The 23,749-nt window shown below is 42.3% G+C and overlaps 1 protein-coding gene across 4 annotated transcripts in view; it reads right to left on the reverse strand.

Annotated features, from left to right (window-relative positions):
* Positions 1 to 23,749, reverse strand: part of HSF2BP (heat shock transcription factor 2 binding protein) — a 133,440-nt gene that overhangs the window by 96,787 nt on the left and 12,904 nt on the right. For 2 of the 4 annotated variants that reach the window (XM_073010900.1, XM_037984882.2), the window contains exons 5-6: positions 12,561 to 12,719; positions 9,271 to 9,403 (exon numbers count right to left, since the gene is read on the reverse strand). In XM_073010900.1, coding sequence (XP_072867001.1) covers positions 9,271 to 9,403; positions 12,561 to 12,719 — 292 coding nt within the window. The remainder of the gene's footprint in view (positions 1 to 9,270; positions 9,404 to 12,560; positions 12,720 to 23,749) is intronic. The other 2 variants (XM_073010909.1, XM_007969505.3) reach the window with 1 other exon arrangement.

Consider the following 23,749-nt stretch of genomic DNA (forward strand, 5'->3'; position numbering starts at 1 on the left):
GTCTCACTCTGTTGCCCAGGCTGGAATGCAGGTGCAATCATAGCTCAAGGCAGGATTGAACTCCTGGGCTCAAGTGGTCCTCCCGCCTCAGCCTCCTGAGTATCTGGGACTAAAGGCATGTACCACCATGACCAGCTTGCCTGAACTACCTTGATACCATCTAGAACTAAATCTATGGAAGCTCTTAGGCCAGCTGTGACCAGCTTAATAAAAAAAGGGGGCCGGGCGCGGTGGCTCAAGCCTGTAATCCCAGCACTTTGGGAGGCCGAGACGGGCGGATCATGAGGTCAGGAGATCGAGACCATCCTGGCTAACACGGTGAAACCCCGTCTCTACTAAAAAGTACAAAAAACTAGCCGGGCGAGGTGGCGGGCGCCTGTAGTCCCAGCTACTCGGGAGGCTGAGGCAGGAGAATGGCGTGAACCCGGGAGGCGGAGCTTGCAGTGAGCCGAGATCCGGCCACTGCACTCCAGCCTGGGCGGCAGAGCGAGACTCCGTCTCAAAAAAAAAAAAATAAAAAAAAAAATAAAATAAAAATAAATAAATAAAAATAAAAAAAATAAAAAAAGGACTAATCATTCCTTGTACCAGTCCCTGCAATCACCTAACATTACCTGTTAAAAAACAAAAAACAAAAAACTAGTGGTCAGGGATATTGATTTGTCCAAGATCTGCAAACAAGCAGCAAAATAATCATTCTGCACTTCAATGTCATATCTTACCCAAACACCATCCTCTCTTCACCCCACCTGAAGCCTAATTCTTTACAGAATAGAGTGGTGCTCAGGTTTCTTTAGTGTCCCATTCTATAAAGATGGCAAACTTGGCCAGGCGCAGTAGCTCACGCCTGTAAACCCAGCACTTTGGGAGGCAGAGGTGGGCAGATCACCTGAGGTCAGGAGTTTGAGACCAGCCTGGCCAACATGGCAAAACCTCGTCTCTATTAAAAATACAAAAATTAGCTGGGCATGGTGGTGCATGCCAGCCTGGGTGACAGAGTGAGACTGTGTCTCAAAAAAAAACAGATGGCAAACTTATTTGCCTTTACCTGGAAAAATCAACGATTACCCAGGAAGTTATATCACTCACTGGAATTCTATTCTACTTCTCTCAAGTATTTTTTTTCAGATGGAGTCTCGCTCTGTCACCCAGGCTGGAGTGCAGTGGTACAATCTTGGCTCGCTGCAACCTCCGCCTCCCAGGTTCAACTGATTATCCTGATTCAGCCTCCTGAGTAGCTGGGATTACAGGCGCCCGCCACCATGCCTGGCTGATTTTTGTATTTTTAGTAGAGACAGGGTTTCACCATGTTGGTCAGGCTGGTCTCAAACTCCTAACCTCAGGTGATCCACTTGCCTCAGCCTCCTAAACTGCTGGGATTATAGGCGTGAGTCATCACGCCCAGCCTACTTCTCTCAAGTCTTAAACCCAGCTATACCCATGCAAAGGACACCTAGAGCCCCATGGGGTCATTCTCACCTAAAACATACATGATCTCTTCTTACATTCCATTAATCTGGAGACCTGTAACGCTGTGTTTATCTTCTCACTGAGCTACCTAAAAAGCAGCATGTTTTTAAGGAAAAACTCCAATTCCACAGAACAATGACCTGTATCGAATCCATACTCTGTCAACAGAAGGAACGACCTTATCTAAGGAAAGACTACAAATTTTCCAAGACCAATCACTGAAAGACAATTAAGAAAACTTCTGTGATTTATTGGATATTGTAGATAATAGATATCCAATTTTTCTGAATTAGGAAGACTGCTATATGATTAGACTACATTGAAAATGTAAGAACCACGTCCATGGAAAACGGAGACCTAAAAACCTTCGGTGCTTTCAAAATTCTCTCAATGACAGCCTCTAATATCCCAGACTATCATAAATCTTTCCATCTACACACATGAAAGATTATGCCATGCTCTGGGGCAGTGGTTCTCAAAGTGGCATGGGAGGAGGAAGGGAGATGATTCTGCCCCAAGCAGTATTTGGAGACATTTTTGGCTGCCACACTTAGGGGATGCCTCTAATGGGGAGAGACCAGGGATGCTGCCAAACAACCTACAACGCATAGGACAGCCCCCAAAACAGAGAATTATGGTGTCAAGGTTGAGCCATGCTGCTCCAGGGCACACCTGAAAAGTCCACTGCCCATCAGCCTGTCCCTGGATCCAGGACCCAGGACTTACAGCTGCCTTGTCTCAGAGCCACTGCAGCTCAGCTACACTCAAAAAAGTCTTCAGGCCTCGTAGTAGATCATCTTGAAACCTAATGGCACCACAAGCCAGATAATCCCTGTTGCTAATTGAACCCGACACTTTTCTTCTAGTCAACTGATGATGAAGCAGCATTACTTTTTCCTTCTCATATGACAGTACAACGTAATACGCTCACCCCAGCCCTTTATTACACCTGCCTGATGCCAGAGAGCCTCGAGGTTATCTCCACAGTCCAACAAGTGTCCATGCCCAGAAGAGATCTTGTAGACGACACTCCCATACAAAAGCCTGACTTCATGCTGTTTGTTGAGAGGGCCTTATGTTAAAAGTACAGAGTCAATACCAGGCTGGTGATGCAGTCACCTGGGTCAAGGTTCCAGAGCGGTCTTCCTTCTTATAGTGCCTCAAATTATATTTATTTGCTACCAGTTGCCTAGAGTCTTAAAAGTTTCTGTTCAGCTACTGTCCTGACAGATGATTCAACGGATGATTCCAAAAAAAAGAGGAAAAAATCATGTTGATCAGTGCTCAAGTTGTAAATCAACTCTCTCCAAACCAACCTTACCTTTCAGGAGGTTCAACCACAATGGGGAAACCAGGACCACGCTAATGATCTCTCCTAGAGTTCAAGGTACACGAGAAACAAATGGGTGCTCAAAGAACCAAAAACAGCAACAGGGACTCCTGCACACCTAGAAAAAGATGGGCTGTTCAGAAGACATGGGGAAAGGCAGCCACTAGCACATAAAATGGTACAGTCACTGTGGAAACCTGTCTAGCAGTTCCTCAAAAAGCTAAACAGAGTTACCACACCCTGCTATTCCGACCCCAAGGTAGATACCAAGAAAAACTGAAACATACATCCACACATAAACTTCTATACGAATGCTCATATCAGCATTATCCATAACAGCCAAAAGGTGGGAACAACCCAAATGCCTGTTCATTGACCCTTCACTGCTGACTTAGACTCTGACACCAGAAGACCAGTAAGTTGAAGGTCAAAACTGGCACCTTATTCTTCCACAGGCAGAGTCACACAATTCTAGGACAGGGATACCATAATTGTCATCTAGTGTCAGACTCTTCTCAGAACACAAAAACTGAAGGTCATATATTCAAGAATACAGGGTTAGTCAGTGGCAGAAGCAGCAGTGGACACGGGGCCTCAAGTCCCACCTGGCCTTTTCTGCACACCACACTGCCTCCACGTGTTGGTGTGAGTGTGTGGAGGAGGAAGGATCGGCAGACCAAGAACAGCCATGGTCACTGACACAAAGGTGCTCTGCTGGTAACTTTGTAACTAGGAAGGTCCCTGGAAGACTAAGCTGGATCTAGTCCTGCCCCCAAAGTATCAATCATCAAAAGTAATTTTGATGCTGCAGTTATTATCTAATATTATTTGAATACATAAACCACAGACAAGGAAATATAATCATGATTTTCAAATCACTGAAAAGCGGAAAAACCATTTAGAAAAGTTTTCACTAGCAAGTTAAGCAGTTAATCTTCACAGGATTGTAAAGATTTCCATCTCTTTCATGCTCTTCATTTGCCCTCTTATCCAAGTTACTGGAAACAATCACATGGCTGTCAATGTGCTATCGTTCATCACGGTTCAGTAGAAAATTCACAATATGTAAAGTAATTAGAGCAGATGTTACTATTCCACCTTGCAGATGTCCAGAGAACTGACATCCTGGGAAGCAAATCTGCTGGGCCAAACCTCCTCCACACTACACTAACCTATCACTAAACAAGTGACTACAGTTGGGTGGAAATTTAACAATTTCAATGTTTACATAAATTCCTGATTTCCAGCTTCAGCTTAGGATACAAAAAACTGGTGATAGCTACCCCATTCTTTCCGGGGGCAGAAGGAGAGATAATTTACCAAAATCACAGGTTTTCTTGAATATACTAGAGAGCTAAGGCTGGACATCAGCCAACCAATCTGAAAAATAAGGAAAGGCAGCAGCCTCCAAGCAGATACATGAAGCAAGCACTTGCTCACCTGGAGCATACGCTGGACACCATACAAGGTAGAAAAAAAAATCCAGCTAAAATATTGAACAAATCACAAAATCAGTGGTTGCCTTGGGCTGGTGATGAGTGGAGAACTGGACTACAGAAAGATGCGGTGCAGGCAGTCTGGGGGAAGGAATAGGAGTTCCACAACCTCATTGTGGTAGGTACATGACTGTACACTTTTGTAGAAATTTATAGAACGGCAAAAAGTTTAAATAAAAAAAACAACTAAAGAATGAATTCACTGTATGTAAAATTTTAAAAAGAACATTTGTTTTAGAAGGAAAAGAATCCATTTGACAGCTAACCCATGGTCTCTATTACCTATCCCTACAGAACAGTCTTCAGTCTTGGTATTTGAGACTCATAAGCCCCCAAGGCCTCTGCAAATCAGCACTTTAATAAAACATTCTTCCCAGTCAAATTCATTAACATGCAAATACAAGTGCCCACTATCCAACTCTTCCTGAGAGTTCCTATGTAAACCACCATGAGCACAGGAAAACAAAGCCACGCTGAGCTTGAATGCTGGGCAACAGAGCAGCTTCACTCTCAGTCCACCGCCTCACCAGCACGCCAGCCAGCAATTCAGGCAGCTCAAATTCACAACCAGCAAAACGACAAGTCGCACAGGCCATAAGCCTTTGGGGTCGCTTGCAAAGAGAAGGAAATGCAAACGCCTTCTGTTAAAAGACAGCCTTCAAACAATTTTTTTACAGGGAGGACAACGCAAGCCTGCTACAACCGTAGGTGCCAAGATGAACGTGCAGAATGCTGCCCTGCACTGGAGTAAGAGCCAGAAAACATCACGATCTCAGCACCCACCCCGCAAGAACTATCATCAAGTTTTAAGGGGTTAAGAAACAAATGTCTACACAGGACCTGCCCCATTAGGATTTCAATAAAAGAAGGATAATACCATAAGGAAAATAAAATTTTCTCTCTCTTTAACAGCAGAGAATTTTCTTAAGAACAGCATGGGAAAATAATAATAAAGCAGAGATTAAAGATCAATGTAAAAAATAAACAGTCTGAAATTAAATAATTCAAACTTAAAGCTGTTGGGACTTTAAATTATCCCAACCCTTGTAAGGAATGTAGCTATGCAGCTGCAAATTCTGTCTTTTTCTTTCCTGTAAATAATTAAGACCACACTGCTGGAAATAAGACTTCCTCAGATAACCCTCCTTGGAATGTAGCAATCTGTAAACAGTCAAATCACTGTGGCACACACACTGGTCTTGTATGGAAAACGTTCTAATCCTGCTGGAACTTCTCTGTCTCTGCCTGTATCAGTGAAATCTTCTTCACCTTGGAACCCTGACCCCACTGGTTTGAAGTTAGTGTTTCTGAGTGGCCACTGTCAAGCTCTGTGCACAAATAAACTCTGTACTTAGTCTTATTTTCTGAATCTCATTATTTAAGGCTGATAAGTCACAGCAATGTATTGAACCATTTCACTGACTTCAGAACAAGGAGTCTCAACACTCACTAGTACATTCCACTTTTCTATACCAATTTTTTTTTTTTTTTTTTGAGACGGAGTCTTGCTCTGTCACCTAGGCTGGAGTGCAGTGGCGCGATCTCAGCTCACTACAACCTCTACCTCCCAGGTTCAAGCGATTCTCCTGCCTCGGCCTTCCGAGTAGCTCGGATTACAGGTGCCCACCACCACGCCTGGCTAATTTTTTTGTATTTTTAGCAGAGACAGGGTTTCTCCATGTTGACCAGGCTGCTCCCGAACTCCTCCTGAATTTAAGTGATCCACTCACCTCAAGCCGCCCAAAATGTTGGGATTACAGGCATGAGCCACTGTGCCAGGCCTCTATACTAAGAAATTATTTAGTCCCTGGACTTTATCCCTTATGACAGTTCTGATACGGAATTTTATCATAACTCTCAGGGAAAGGTTTACTTTATTATCTTTTAGGAGAATTTTACTGAAGAGGCAATTTAGGTTTTTGGGATTATATAATTATTATACTAAAACAATAGCAAAGAGCTCAGTTTCAGCTTAGCTTACAGCTTTTACTTTAGCTAGCTAGACAGTAAAATTATGATTCTGAATAAAAGCAGCTAAACTTAGTTGTTTTTTTCTGTCAAGGTACATAACTATGCAGAACATGCAAACTCATCTGTTTCCTTCAGATCATTCATTCTTAATAACTGATATTTATCAGAATCACCTGGGGTGATTTTCCAAAATAAACACACCTGGTACCTATTGGTACCTATCCCAGATCTACGGAATCAGATTCTCCAGGGTGCTCCCCAGCGTTAATATCTGAAAACACTCCAGAGATGTTTACACACTCTCAACCCTGACTGTAAACACCAGTCTCTACAACAGTCACTACACCTGAAAAGAAATACAGGCACACTTCATTTTATTACATTCGCTTTATTGTGCTTTGCAGACACTGTTTTTTTACAAATTGAAGGAATGTGGCAACCCGGCACTGAGCAAGTCTGTTGGTGCCATTTTTCCAACAGTATGTGCTTACTTCATGCTGTGCCACATTTTGGTAATTCTTGCAATAAACTTTTCATTATTATTACATCTGTTATGGTCATCCACGATCAGTGATCTTTGACGTTACCACTGTAATTGTTTTGGGGCACCATGAACCACACCCACATAAGACAGCAAATTTAATCAATACATGTTACTAATCTTCTGACTGTTTCAATGACTGGCCATTCCCATCTCTCTCCCTCTCCTAGGACCTTGCTACTCCCTGAGACACAACAATATTGAAATTAGGTCAGTTAATAACCCTACAATGACCTCTAAATGTTCAAGCAAAAGAAAGAGGTACACGTCTGAAAGAAAAAGCTAGAAATGATTAAGCTTAGTGAAGAAGGCATGGCCAAATCTGAGACCTGCTGAAAGTTAAGACTTCTTGCACCAAACAGCCAAGTTACGACTGTAATTGCAAAGTTCTTGATAGAAATTAAAAGCTCTATTCCAGTGAACACATGAATGATAAGAAAGCAAAACAGCCTTATTGCTGATATGGAGAAAGCCCAAGTATTCTAGATAGAAGATCAAAAATCATCAAAAATCCCTTAAGCCAAAGCCTAATCCAGAGAAAAACCCTAATGCTCTTCAATTCTATGAAGGCTGACAGGGGTGAGGAAGCTGCAGAAGAAAAGCTGAAAGCTAGTACAGCTTGCTTCATGAGGTTTAAGGAAAAAAGTTGTCTCTATAACAAAAAGGTACAACATGCAACAGCAAGTGCTGATGGAGAAGCTGCAGCAAGTTATCCAGAAGATCTAGCTAAGATCACTGCTGAGGGTGGTTGCACTAAACAAGAGATTTTCAATGTAGACAAAATAGCTTTCTATTGGAAGAAGATGCCATCTAGGACTTCCACTGCTAGAGAAAAGTCAATGCCTGACTTTAAAGTATCAAAAGACAGGCTGACTCTCTTGTTAGGGGCTAATGGTGCTGGTGACTTTAATTGAAGTCAAGGCTCATTTAAAATCAATGCTCATTTAACCATTCCGAAAATACTACAGCCCTTAAGAATTATGCTAAATCTACTCTTGCCTATGCTCTAGAAATAGAAAAACAAAGCCTGGATGACAGCACACCTGTTTACAGCATGGTTTTCTGAATATTTTAAGCCCACTGTTGAGACCTACTGCTCAGTAAAAAAAGATTTCATTCCAAATACTACCGTTCATTGATAATGCACCTGGTCAATCAGGAGCCATGATGGAGAGGTGCAAAGAGAGTAATGTTGACTCCATGCCTGCTAAAACAAGATCTATTCTTCAGCTCATACATCAAAAAGAAATTTCAACTTTCAAGTCCTATATTTTTAAGAACTACATTTCATAAGGCTACAGCTGCCATAAACAGTGATTCCTCTGATGGATCTGGATGAAGTCAACTGAAAACCTTCTAAAAAAGATTCACCATTCTAGATGCCATTAAGAATATTCATGATTCGGCGGGGCGCAGTGGCTCATGCCTGTAATCCCAGCACTTTGGCAGGCTAAGGCAGGCAGATTACCTAAGGTCAGGAGTTCGAGACCAGCCTGGCCAACATGGAGAAACCCCATCTCCACTAAAAATAGAAAGTTAGCCGGGCATGGTGGCACATGCCTGTAATCCCAGCCACTCAGGAGGCTGAGGCAGGAGAATCACTTGAACCAAGGAGGCAGAGGTTGCCGTGAGCCAAGATCGCACCATTGCACTCCAGCCTGGGCAACAAGAGTGAAAATTCTATCTCAAAAAAACAGAAAAACAAAAAAGAATATTCACGATTCATGGGAGGAAGTCAATATAACAACATTAACAGGAGTTTGCAAGAAGTTGATTTCAATCCTCATGGATGACTTTGAACGGTTCATGACTTCAGTGGAGTAAGTAACTACAGACACGGTGACGGAAACGACGGATGAGTTGCTTCTTATGGAAGAACAAAGAAAGTGGTTTCTTGAGTTGGAAGCTACTCTTGGTGAAGATGCTAAGACATCATTGAAATGAGAACAAAAGATTCAAAATATTACATAAACCTAGTTGACAAGTTTGAGAGGGCTGACTCCAATTTTGAAAGATGTTCTGCTGTGGAAAAAATGCTATCAAATAGCATCACATGCTACATAGAAATCTTACATGAAAGGAAGAGTTAATCGACGTGGCAAACTTCATTGTTGCCTCATTTTAAGAAATTTCCACAGCCACCCCAACCTTCAGTAACTACCACCTTGATCAGTTAGCAGTCACCAATATCACAGCAAGACCTTCTACCAGCAAAAACTTGTAACTCGCTGAAGGCTCAGATGATCATTAGCATTTTCAGCAATCAAGAATTTTCTAATTAAAGTTTGTACATTGTTTATTAGACATAATGCTATTGCACATAGACTACGGTATAAACATAATTTGTATATACACTGGGAAAGCAAAACAATTCATGTGACTCGTTTGTTATTGCAATATTTCCTTTATTGCAGTAGTCTGGAACCAAACATGCAATATCTCTAAGGTATGCTTGCACTTACTTGTTACAATTCCAGCCAGAGCAAAAACAAACTGATTTTCATCCGAATCGAGCTCCTTGATATCACCATCCAGTGACTTCACAAAACTCTCCATTGTTTGACCAGTGATGCTGAAAAACTTCAAAGCTTTATCCTGAAAGTTTGGAAATCAAAGTGTCATGTCCTTTTACAGACACAGTGTGAAAACATTTTAAAAGTTCAGGATACAGAAAATTCTAGTTTTAATTATAGAATATTATAAAATCTATTCCCTCATTAAAAGTTCCCATTAAAAGAACAGAGAGGCCGGGTGTGGTGGCTCAAGCCTGTAATCCCAGCACTTTGGGAGGCTGAGACGGGTGGATCACGAGGTCAGGAGATCGAGACCATCCTGGCTAACACGATGAAACCCGGGCGTCTCTACTAAAAATACAAAAAATTAGCCGGGCGTGGTGGCGGGTGCCTGTAGTCCCAGCTACTCGGGAGGCTGAGGCAGAATGGTGTGAACCTGGGAGGCGGAGTTTGCAGTGAGCTGAGATCCAGCCACTGCACTCCAGCCTGGGCGACAGAGCGAGACTCCATCTCAAAAAAATAAATAAATAAATAAATAATAAAAATAAAAGAACAGAGAAAGCAGCTTGAGGCATGCAGGAGCAACAAAAACTACCCTGAAGATTGGTGGGCTCTTCATATGCAGATACATGAAACAGGACAAACATACATGATGATGAAAGAAAATAGGAAGAATTCACTCAAAATGTAATTAAAAATATACTAGAAAAACATGCTGTCTATTTGTTCTGGGCATTAAACCAGAGGTGTTCAAACCTTTAGCATAATTTTTTTCAAAAACAAAATCTTAATGGAAACATGTAAAAGAGATAAAGACTAGCTCCTCTGGTAGTTTAAATCTTCATCACTTGGCAAAAAGCATTTCCAGGTTTGAACCTTTGTGATACTTCCTTTGGGGTGCTAAAGTTCTGAAGAAGAATTTTAAAACCAATGCACATTTTAACCCAGTTAAAAAAATGGAAATATTTGCATTTACAAATGATACAAGAAAACTTCATGGATGATCAAATAATCTAAAACTGGGTTGTGGTGATGGTTAATGCAACTCTAGAAATTTGCTAAAAACCACTAAATTGTATATTTATAGTCTTACAGTGTGTAAATTAAACCTAATAAAGCTCAACAAACTTTTAAAAACGCATTTAGTCTTTCCACCTACAGTCAAACACAACTGTTATTTCTATTAGCAGTAAGTAACTTCCCACTGGTTTCCTGCCACACATCCCCCCTTCACCTTCATTTCCAGTCATGATCACGTCGTGCTCCCAGAGTCAAACACCAATCTTTTTTGGTTCCTCTTGTCCCCTCCAGGTACACACTCTGCCCGGCCATCACATCTGCCTTAACTGCCATGGCTCTCATACATGTTCCTTCTTTCCCATCTCTCCTGCAGAGGGTCGAGCTTACTCCAGCCAGACCAGCTAGAATGACCACCTCATCGGTCATCCTGTCTAGACCCGATGTGCCACAACCCCACCTCCTATTCCATCCTCACTCACTGTCAGATGAATCTTCCTAAAATTCTGCTCTTATCCTATCACTCTTTTACTGAAAAACCCTTAGGGAAAATCCAGTCTTACCACCTACAGGATGCATCATCAACCCGGTATTCAAAGTCCCAAAGTCACATCCCAACCTACGTCTAAGTTTTATCTCCCCACTACTCTACTACATTAACTCTCCACTGTGTCAACTGACGTACTCACTGTCCTAAAACAAACCCACCCACTTTCTGCCATTTCCACCTATTCATCAAGGCCCATTTCAAACATATCCCCTTCCGTGAAGTTCCCTGATAAACACCCGTTCGCACGCATACATGTGCGTGCGCATGCTCACACACACACAGGCTTCCCCCACACACACGCACCCACACACACGCTCCCCGACACACTCCCACCCACCCACACATGCTCCCACACACACACACGCTCCCACACACACACACATATGCTCCCACACACACACACATATGCTCCCACACACACACGCTCCCACACACACATGCCCACACACATGCTCCCACACACACGGCCACACACACACAGGGTCACACACACACACACGCTCCCCACACACACACACATGCTCCCCACACACACACAGGTGCTCCCACACATGCTCCCACACAGACACACGCTCCCACACAGACACACGCTCACACACACGCGCTCACACACACACTCCTCACACACATACACGCTCCACACACACACGCCCTCTCACACACACATTCCCACAAACACACCCACACACACGCATTCACATACACACAAGCTCATGCACACATCCTCATACATGGTCACACACACACAGGCTCCCAGTCTCTCACACACACGCTACCACACACACACACGGTCTCACACACACACACGCTCACACACACATATGCTCCCATACACAGTCACACACACATGCTCCCACACACATGGTCACATACACACGCTCAGACACAGTCTCACATACACGGTCTCTCACACACACACACACATACACACAGTTGAACCTTGAAAACAAGGGTTTGAACTGCACAGGTCCACTTACACAAGAATTTTCTTCAGTAAAAGTTACACTGAGTGTGTCTGCTACTCCAGCCTCCCCTTCCACCTCCTCCACCTCTACCACCCCTTAGACAGCAAGGCCAACCCAACAACTCTTTCTCCTCCTCTTCAATCTACTCAATTTGAAGATGATGAGGGTGAAGATCTTTATGATGATCTAACATACAAAAAATGTGTTAATCAACTATTTATGTTATCAGTAAAGCTTCCAGCCAACCGTAGAGTCAAAAGTTCTATGTGGTTTTCAACTGCACAGGAGGTCAGCGCCCCTAACCTCCATGTTGCTCAAGGTTCAACTGCATCTATATGTACGTGTGTGTGTGTACAAACACACACATCTACATACATGTATATATGTTAGAGAACATATATTCAATAAATTAAATACTATATTAACAATATAAAAGCACTTTTGCTCTTGTTAAACACATATAAAGTATTAATACTGAAGTGGTAATATGTCCACATATACCACAAGGTCTCCTGGAGAGAAGGGAGCTTATTTCATTCACTTTGCATCAGGTTACAATGAACCACATACGATAGGTATTCAATAACTAGCTGATGAACGAACAAAAGAAAATGGAAAGATAGGGACTTAGTCTTTAAATGCCTTAATAAGCTATATGCTCTAAGTTATGCAAGCATTAATCAACAATATCTAGAGAGCCCACTGACCATACTTACTCCTCCCAAAATGGCCTTGACGACTTCCTCGCTGCTGGAGACGCCCCACAAGAGGGTACAAGCTGCTGCTCCCATTTCTGTACAATACTCTGCCTGCTGCAGAAGTTGCTGCTTCGCTTCATTCAGCTGCTGTCGAAGAGCCAGTTTCTCCTGAAAGCAAAACAAAATCGAAAAATAAATAATAGCATTCAACCTTGACATATCTTTATTACATTTCCTCTTTCACAAAGGTATTTATTAAAGAAATCCATGTATAATTATAGAAAATAGTTGCAAATGAAAGCCAGTCCTAAGAGAGCCATAATCTATATCTACAGAAGAAATTTAAAAGGCAAAAACATTTGAGAAATATCTGAGGAAAGAACATACTACTATATTATGGTTGATAAACCCACAGAGCTAAATTCATCTGCTTTAAGTAACTACATGAAATATCTCAAGCCCCAAGTGACTGTACTCAGAACCAGCACCAACCGAGGCTTCTGAACAAAAACAACCTCACAAAGCAGTTTACCCAGAGAGCAACATTTCTAAGACAGGAGACTGCCTCCTCCAAATGGCTCACTCCATTGAAAAAACACCATCTGCCAGAGGCAGACGCCAAATAAAAGGCACTTGGACATCAGGATTTGTAAAAAAAGAAGTACTTTAGAAAAACTCATTCTATATAAACATATCCTTAAGTCCTCATGAGAATATTGCCACAAGTGCCAGTAAATATAAAATATAATCTGTGAAGCTAAACAGGGAAAGAAAACCTAAAACCTAAGACCAGGTAGGAAAGATGGGAGGAGGGGCAAAAAGAATTGTGAAGGCTGGGAGTCCTATTCATGCCCTGGTGAGGCAAGCCAGTGCCAGTCTAACAAGAAGATGGAGGCTAGGAAGAGTTTCCTACTCTCCCACTAGCAGTGTCTGAGGTGACCTGTAGCTGGGTAAGTCTCCGCCATGGCTCTCTTCACAGGGGAAACACAGGGAATGGCCATCCTGAAGGCCCTCCTAAACAACACAAGCACACTTTGAGGATTCACCTTGAGTGCACTACTGGAGTGATGTGGGGCTTTCTGTCCTCTCCAACCACCAGCACCAGGTACCTAAAATTCCCTCAAAAGGTGATAGCATTTCCTGATTTAATAAGACAAAAACTGAAAAATACAAAACCCTAGTCAAATTCATGTATACCAAATGTAATGAGTTACATAAACCACAAAGTTAAATTATATTAAATGTTGTAGATTTTCTTTTACAGAGATGAATACAAGACAAAATAGAGGGGGCTTTTCACCCCCTGGAGGAAAAAGAGAGATTTGGGGCCACAAATCAATACTGTTGACCTCGTAACTTGGATTAGGGTGGCCCGCTCATAGTTACCTGGAGACAATGCATTTGGCACACAGAGATTCATACACATTCATACATATATACATACATGTATTTAAGAAAAAAACGGCCACTGAACCTCTGGCACATGCTAATACTGCATCATGTGACCTGTCAACTCTGAGTTTTTAATGTCTTCATTATGACAACAATCTGGACTCCTAGATTCATCCTTCCAGTGTATGTAGCTGAACACAAATCATGGTGACACATCAAGAAAACTATGTCACAGCACTTCCTTTTGGAATTCTAGCTTTTCTCACAACTTAAGCAGTCTGCATCTCAATTAGTCAGGGTATGGTGGTTCTTCTGCACGACCACAAAAAGACTACTGAGAATAACCAGGCAGGACTTTCCTCACTACAGTCACATTTGGTAGGTGCAGGAGGACATTCCCCAATGCAGGGTTCCACACATAGTACAATAATATATATTTTTAAAAAAACTCAAAATCATAGCATTCCCAGTAACATCAAAAATAAGAATAATTTTTTAAAGTGCAAGACCTATACAATGAAAACTACACAGCATTACTGAGAGAAAGTAAAGAAGAGCTAAATAGATATACCATGTTCAAAAATTGGTAGGATGTCAATTCTTCCCAAACCGATCAACACAATCCCTATCAAAATCTCAGCCGACTACTGTACAAAGTGATAATCTGATTCTAAAATTTCTATGGAAATGCAAAAGACTCAGAATATCTAAAAAATTGTCTGAAAAAGAAGAACAACGTTAGAAGACTAACAGTGCCAGATTTAGAGGAAAAAACAAACTAATTATAAAACTACCAAAATAGAACCAGTGTGACATTGGTATAAAGATGGACATATAGATGAGTGAAACACTGAAAAAATTGATTTTAACAAAGGTGCCAATGCAATTCAATGGAAAAAGGATAGTCTTTTCAACAACTGATGCTAAAACAACTGAATATTCATATGCAAAAAAAAGTTAATTCAAAATGAATCACAGGGCCGGATGTGGTGGCTCACACCTGTAATCCTAGCATTCTGGGAGGTGGAGGTAGGTGGATTGCTTGAGGTCAGGAGCTCAAGACTAGCCTGACAAACATGGTGAAACCCCGTCTCTACTAAAAATACAAAAATTAGCTGGGCATGGTGGCGCGCGCCTGTAATCCCAGCTACTCAGGAGGCTGAGACAGAAGAATTGCTTGAACCTGGGAGGTGGAGGCTGCAGTGAGTGGAGATCACACCACTGCACTCCAGCCTGGGTGACCAAGCGAAATCCTGTCTCAAAAAAAAGAAAGAAAAGAAAAATGAAAACATATGACCACAGAAAAACTTGTACACAAATGTTTGTAGTGGCATTATTCATAACAGTCAAAAACTGGAACAGGCCAGGCAAGGTGGCTCACACCTGTAATCCCAGCACTTTGGAAGGCCAAGGCGAGCAGATCACTTGGGGCCAGGAGTTCGAGACCAGCCTGGCCAACATGGCAAAACCCTGTATCTATAAAATAAAAAAGAAAAAGAAAAGAAAAAAAGAAAACTGTAAACAATCTAAACGCCCATCAACTGGTGAATGGAAGAAGAAAATGTGATACATCTATCCAATGGAATCTTGTTCTGCAACAAAAAAGAATAAATGATGTATGCTATAACATGAATAAACCTTCAGAACAGTATGCCAGATGCAAAAGACTACATATTATATAATTCTATTCCTACAAAATATTCAGAAAAGGCAAATCTAAAGAGACAGAAAGTAGATCAGTGTTTGCCTGGGGCTGTGCAAGAGAGCAGGGACTAACTGCAACAGATATGTGATGGAAATGTTCTAAAAGTTTTTTGGACAAAATCCAACAATCACTCACGATTTAAAAAAAAAAAAAATTCTTAGTCAGGACCAGTGGCTCATGACTGTAATCCCAGCACTTTAAGGAACCAAGGTGGGAGGTTCACTTGACAAGAGAGAGGAGGTAGAGACCAGCCTTGGCAACACAGCAAGACCCTATCTCTACAAAAACTCAACAACAACAATAACAAAAATGCCTATAGACTCAGGAGGTTCAGGTAATTGGATCCTATGAGCTCAGGAGTTCAAGGCTGCAGTGAGCTATGATCACACTACTGCACTCCAGCCTGGGCTGCAGAGTGAGGCCCTGTCTCTGGGGAAAAAGAAAAAAAAAAAGAAAAAAGGAACTCAGCAAACTAGGAATAGAGGGGAACTTTCTCAATTTTTTTTTTTTTTTTTTTTTTTTTTTTTTTTTTGAGACGGAATCTCGCTTTGTCGCCCAGGCTGGAGTGCAGTGGCTGGATCTCAGCTCACTGCAAGCTCCGTCTCCCGGGTTTACGCCATTCTCCTGCCTCAGCCTCCCGAGTAGCTGGGACTACAGACGCCTGCCACCTCGCCCGGCTAGTTTTTTGTATTTTTTTGTAGAGATGGGGTTTCACCGTGTTAGCCAGGATGGTCTCGATCTCCTGACCTCGTGATCCGCCCGTCTCGGCCTCCCAAAGTGCTGGGATTACAGGCTTGAGCCACCGCGCCCGGCCGACTGTCTCAATTTTATAAATGCATCTGCAAAAACCTACAGCTAAAATCATAATTAATGCTGAAAGACTGAATACTTTCCCCTGAGATCAGGAATAAGGCAAAGACATCTACTCTCACCACTCTTATTCAGCACAGTGCTATAGTGCTGGAAGTTCTGGCCATGCAAGAAGGCAAGAGGAAGAAATAAAAGGTATAAAAAGCAGAATGAAGAACTAGAACAGCCCCTATTTATAGATGACATGACTGTCCATGTAGAAAACCTCAAGAAATCTATAGAAGAACTCCTAGAAGTCATAAATGAGTTCAAAAAGACCACAGGGGCTGGGCGCGGTGGCTCACGCCTGTAATCCCAGCACTCTGAGAGGCCAAGGCGGGCGGATCACTGGAGGTCAGGAGTTCAAGACCAGCCTGGCCAACATGGTGAAATCATGTCTGTACTAAAAATGCAAAAATTACCCGGGCATGGAGGCGTGCACCTGTAATTCCAGCTACTCAAGAGGCTGAGGCAGAATTGCCTGAACCTGAGAGGTGGAGGTTGTAGTGAGCCGAGATCACACCACTGCACTGCAGCCTGGGGGACAAGATAAACAAGCAAAAAGCAATCACATTTCTATGTACTAACTAAAAAATGGAAACCAAAATTAAAAACACAATACCATTTAGTTACTCCAAATAAAATTAAATACTTAGGTAAAAATCTAATACAAATGTTTATGCTGAAAATAACTAGGTAAAAATCTAACACAAATCTAGATGCTGAAAATAATTATAAATTGCTGATGAAAGAAATTAAAGACAACTTAAAGAAAAGGAGAGACATGCTATGTTTATGAATTGGAAGATTCAACGTAGTAAAGATATCAATTCTCTACAAACTGATCTACAAATACACCACAATTTCTATTAAAATTCCAGCAAGGCTTTTGTAGACACAAACAAGATGACTCTAAAATGTATGTGGAAAAGCAAAGGAGCTAGAATAGTTAAGGCAACTCTGAAACAGGAATGAAATGGGAAGAATCATTTTATCCAGTGTTAAGGCTTACTATGTCACTACAGTAAACAAAACAATGTATCATTGGTGGAGGAACAGATCAAAGCACCTGAGTACAGAACCCACAACAGACCCAGGTCGGTATGACTGAAATTTTTTTTTTTTTTTTTTTTTTTTGAGACGGAGTCTCGCTCTGTCGCCCGGGCTGGAGTGCAGTGGCCGGATCTCAGCTCACTGCAAGCTCCGCCTCCCGGGTTTACGCCATTCTCCTGCCTCAGCCTCCCGAATAGCTGGGACTACAGGTGCCCGCCACTTCGCCCGGCTAGTTTTTTGTATTTTTTTGTAGAGACGGGGTTTCACCATGTTAGCCAGGATGGTCTCGATCTCCTGACCTCATGATCCGCCCGCCTCGGCCTCCCAGAGTGCTGGGATTACAGGCTTGAGCCACCGCGCCCAGCCAATATGACTGAATTTTGACAGAGGTGCCAAAGCAATTCAACGAAGGAGAGTCTTTTTGAGCAATAGTGCTGAAGCAACTGGACAATGATAAGCCAAAGAAGAAAATATTAACCTGAACTTAACCCTCATACTTTCTACAAAAATTAACTCAAAATAAATCATAGACTTAAATGCAAAATGTAAAACTATAAAACTATTAAGAAAAAAGAACAGGAGAAAATTGTGGGGACCTAGAGCTATGTGAAAAATTCTTAGATATAACAACAAGAAAATAGTCTATAAAAAGGAGAAATCAGTAAATTGGACTTCATCAAAATTTAAAACATTTGCCTTTTGAAAGAAGCTGTGAAGATGAAAAGAGCAGCTACAGACTGGGAGAAAAGACTTGCAAAACATGTATTCAGCAAAGGACTTGTGTCTAGAATATATCAAGAGCTCAAACGCAAAAGCGAAAAGGGAAAAAATCCAATTAGAACATGGATAAAAGACATGAAAAAACATTTCATAAAAAAGAATACACAGACAGAAAATAAATGCATGAAATGATGTTCAACATAATTAGCTATTAGGGAAATGCAAATTAAAACCAAAACACACCTATCAAAATGACTAAGATTCAAAATAGAGGTAACACCAAATGCTAGTTAGGACATGAAGAAAGTGAATCACTTATATATTTTTGGTGAGAATATAAAATGGTACAGCCACTCGGGAAAACAATTTGGCAATTTCTTTCAAAACTAAATGCGCACTTACCATACAACCCAGTAACTGTACTCTCAGGCATTTATCACACAAAAATAAAGACACACATTCACGCAAAAACCTATACATGGATGTTACTAGTGTCTTTATCAGTAGTAGAAAAAAAAAAAAACGTAGAAACTATTCAAACTTCTTTCAGTGGAGGAATTGCAACATATTGCAAACAAATCGCAACATATACATACCATGGAATATGAGGCAATAAAAAGAAAGAAACTAATAATACATGCAACTTGAATGTATCTGAGTGAAAGTCAGTCTCTGCCAGACACCCGTGGCTCATGCCTGTAATCTCAGCACTTTGGGAGGACAAGGCCAAAGGATCAATTGAGCCCAGGGGTTCAAGACAAGCCTGAGCAACCTAGCGAACCTGTCTCCACAAAAAAATTAAAAATTAGCTGGGCATGGTGGCATGTGCCTGCGGACCTAGCTGCTTGGGAGGCTGACACGGGAGGATTGCTTGGGCCCAAGAGGTTGAGGATGCAGCGAGCCATGATCCTGCCACTGCATGTCACTTCCTGAGTGACACAGTGAGACCCTGTCTCAAGGAAAAGTCAGTCTCAAAAGGTTATTCCACGTTACGACATTCTTCAGATAACAAAATTAGAGAGATGGAAAATGTATTAGTGATTGCCAGGGGCTACGCAGAGGGAATGGGGTGGATGCGGCCATAAAGGGGTAGCACCAAGGAGTCTTATGGTGACGGAACAGTTCTGTGAGTGTGGTGGTAGCTACATGAATCTACAAATGTCATAAAATTGCACAGATTTATGTATATATGTACACACGCAAATGAGTACATACAGGAATGATGAAATACAAAGAAGTCCAGGTGAAAACTAGTGAAACTTGAAAGCTCTGTTAATTGTACCAATTCCAATTTCCTAGTTTTTATCTTCTACTACAGTTATGCAAGATGTCACCACTAGGGGAAACTGGGTGAAGGGTATAGGTAACTTCCCTGGACTTTTTGCAACTTCTAGTGAATCTGTAAGTATATACAAAAATTTATTTTGTTTCCAGTGAGATTGGACCAAAAAATTTTAACCAAAAAAAAGGTCATATAAATTTACTAAAAACTATCAAACTATACAATTACAATATATACAATTACAATGGAAAAAATGTTGTTGTACAAAATATACCTCAATAATCCTGCTTTAAAGAAACAATAATCAAACCCTGATATATTTTCCTGTTTAATGGAATACTCATACATAACAAGTTTATCAAGCACAAAACTCCCAAGATTTCTTCAATATCTTTCTGTAGTTCATTTCTTATTTTAGCTTAACCACAATTTTTCTTTTAAAAATTTCTAGGCTCACTGTAAGCTCTGCCTTCCAGGTTCACGCCATTCTCCTGCCTCAGCCTCCTGAGTAGCTGGGACTACAGGCGCCCACCACCATGCCCGGCTAATTTTTGTGTGTGTGTGTATACATATATATATATATATATATATTTTTTTTTTTTTTTTTTTTTTTTTTTTTTTTTTTTTGTGGTAGAGACGGGGTTTCACTGTGTTAGCCAAGATGGTCTCGATCTCCTGACCTTGTGATTCGCCTACCTCGGCCTCCCAAAGTGCTGGGATTATAGGCATGAGCCACCACGCCTGGCCAATATTCTGCAACTGTTGTGCCTTCACCAAGAAGCTGGGATCTTTTCCCTCGAGAGTCCAAACATTGCTACTGCCAGGACTCTTTCCTGGCCTAGCCTCCTCACATCATAAGCAGGTATCAAGACCCAGTGCACCTCCTCCACTGACCCTACAAAATCTCTGTGGAGGAAACATCTCTACCATGGCCAGGAACAAAGTCTTCCTTGTTTGAGTAGCCTTTCTCTAGGGGTTCGGAAGCTGCTTGCTCATACATCACACTTTATGATTTTGGTTCCATACTTTGTTTCTGACCTTTTCTCACATATTGAACTCAACAATTTATGCCTTTTCCTAGTGATTTTTCACTCATACAGAAGTACTTACTAGCAGCCAGGCACAGTGGCTCACGCCTGTAATCCCAGCACTTTGGGAGGCCAGGGTGGACAGACCCCCTGAGGTCAGGAGTTCAAGACCAGCCTGGCCAACATGGCGAAACCTCATCTCTACTAAAAAGATACAAAAATTAGCCAGGAGTGGTGGCATGCGCCTGTAATCCCAGCTATCCAGGTGGTGGAGGTTGCAGTGAGCTGAGATTGCGCCACTGCACTCCAGCCTGGACGACAGAGCAAGACTCTGTCTCAAAAAAAAAAAAAAAAAAAGTACTTTCTAGCAATAATTTAACTTAGGATCTAGTCCCTGGATTCTTTCCTGGGTCCTCAATTCTATAATAAGTTTCCAGAGCCAGGTGCAGTGGCCCATGCCTGTAATTCCAGCACTTTGGGAGGCCCAAAGCAGGAGGATCACTTGAGCCCAGGAGTTCAAGACCAACCTGGGCAACATAGTGAGACCCCATCTCTATAAAAAAATTTTTAAATTGTTTTAAAAATTATACTTCAATAGAATTGTTCTTGTAAAAAATAAAACTTTATTAATTAATTAAATTTATTTAGCTGGGTGTCATGGCACATCTCTGTAGTCCCAGCCACTCTGGAGGTCAAGGAGGAGGATTGCTTAAGCCCAGGAGGTCGAGGCTACCGCAACTATTATTGCACCACTACACTCCAGCCTGGCAATAGAGCAAAATCCTGACTCAAAAAAAATAAAAATAATAAAATAAGTTTCTAGAGTCCTTCCTTATGATCTGTACAGGCCTGGACAGAGACTACAGCAAAGGCTACAGATAAGGCAGCTGCTAGAAGAGAAATGGCCTTGTTATAGCAACCTTGCAGGAGCCTCCCTCTGTATTCACCTTGCAGGAGCTTCCCTCTGTGTTCACTTTGCAGCGGCTTCCCTCTGTGTCTACCTTGCAAGGGCTTCCCTCTGTATTCACCTTGCAGGGGCTTCCCTCTGTGTTCACCTTGCAGGGGCTTCCCTCTGTGTTCACCTTGCAGGAGCCTCCCTCTGTGTTCACCTTGCAGGGGCTTCCCTCTGTGTTCACCTTGCAGGAGCTTCCCTTTGTGTTCACCTTGCAGGGGCTTCTCTGTATTCACCTTGCAGGGGCTTCCCTCTGTGTTCACCTTGCAGGAGCTTCCCTCTGTGTTCACCTTGCAGGGGCTTCTCTGTATTTACCTTGCAGGGGCTTCCCTCCGTGTTCACCTTGCAGGGGCTTCCCTCTGCATCCACCTTGCAGGGGCTTATCTGTATTCACCTTGCAGGGGCTTCCATCTGTATCCATCTTGCAGGGGCTTCTCTGTATTCACCTTGCAGGGGCTTCCCTCTGTGTTCACCTTGCAGGAGCTTCCCTCTTGTATCCACCTTGCAGGGGGCTTCCCTCTGTATTCACCTTGCAGGGGCCTCCCTCTGTATTCACCTTGCAAGGGCTTCTCTGTATTCACCTTGCAGGGGATTCCCTCTGTGTTCACCTTGCAGGGGCTTCCCTCTGTGTTCACCTTGCAGGGGCTTCTCTGTATTCACCTTGCAGGGGCTTCTCTGTATTCACCTTGCAGGGGCTTCTCTGTATTCACCTTGCACGGGCTTCTCTGTATTCACCTTGCAGGGGCTTCTCTGTATTCACCTTGCAGGGGCTTCCCTCTGTAGGCACCTTGCAGGGGCTAATCTGTATTCACCTTGCAGGGGCTTCCCTCTGTAGGCACCTTGCAGGGGCTAATCTGTATTCACCTTGCAGGGGCTTCCCTCTGTATGCACCTTGCAGGGGCTTCTTCGTATTCACCTTGCAGGGGCTTCCCTCTGTATTCACCTTGCAGGGGCTTCTCCGTATTCACCTTGCAGGAGCTTCCCTCTGTATTCACCTTTCAGGTGCTTCCCTCTGTAGGCACCTTGCAGGGGCTTCTCTGTATTCACCTTGCAGGAGCTTCCCTCTGTATTAAATTGGACTACTGAACAAGATTTGTAACTATACATAGGGAATAGCTGGGTGAAATATTCCCACATTTTAAGGTGAAAGTTCCAGGGCAACAAAATCCTAGTGATTTCAAGCTACTTTACCATGGCTGTTTCCTCCTTCTCAGTATGCATTTACTCGAATGGCTTCTTTTTTTTTTTTTTTTTTTGAGATGGAGTCTCGCTTTGTCATCCAGGCTGGAGTACAGTGGCACGATTTCAGCTCACCGCAACCTCCACCTCCCGGGTTCAGGCAATTCTCCTGCCTCAGCCTCCCAAGTAGCTGGGATTACAGGCACCTGCTACTATGCCTGGCTCATTTTTGTATTTTTAGTAGAGACCGGGTTTGATCATGTTGGCCAGGCTGGTCTCGAACTCCTGACCGCAAGCGAACTGCCCACCCTGGCCTCACAAAGTGCTGGGATTACAGGCTTGAGCCACTGCACTTGGCCTGTTAGTACCATTATTATTCAAAACAAAAATATATCCAGGCCCCAAATTTTATAAAGAGTGTCGGAATAGTTCTAGTTGTATGGAAAAGGAAGTTATGCCACACAAAAAGTTAAGCAATTTTTAAGAAATATTAGTTTATCTAATATTTATATAAAATATAACTGGCTAAAATATAATAATCCCCAAATTAATTACATGTACTTCTGATTTAATACACCTATCTCCAACTATAAGATATTATGTACATTTTTTTCCCTCAAGATTCTTATTGCTATGGTTTGGATGTGGTTTGTCCCCATCCAAACCATGTTGAAATTTGATCCCCAATGTGGCACTCTTGAGAGGTAGGGCCTAGTGGGAGGTGTATGGGTCATGGGAGTGGATTCCTCATGAATTGATTAATGTGCTCTCTGGAGGGTGAGTGAGTTCTTGCTCTCACAGGAATGGATTAGTTTCCCTGAGAGCAGGCTGGTAAAGAGTCTGGCTTCCTCAGTTTCTCTCTCTTGCTTTCTCTCATCATGTGATCTCATCACACAGCCCGTTCCCCTTCTGTCATGATTTGAAGCAGCCTGAGGCCCTCACCAGAAAAAAGATGCCCAACTTGAACCTTCCAGCCACCAAAATCTCGACATAAATAAACCTCTTTTCTTTATAAGTTACTCAGTCTCAGATATTTTG

The sequence above is a fragment of the Chlorocebus sabaeus genome, chromosome 2 (genome assembly GCF_047675955.1).
Source record: "Chlorocebus sabaeus isolate Y175 chromosome 2, mChlSab1.0.hap1, whole genome shotgun sequence".
NCBI lineage: Eukaryota > Metazoa > Chordata > Mammalia > Primates > Cercopithecidae > Chlorocebus > Chlorocebus sabaeus.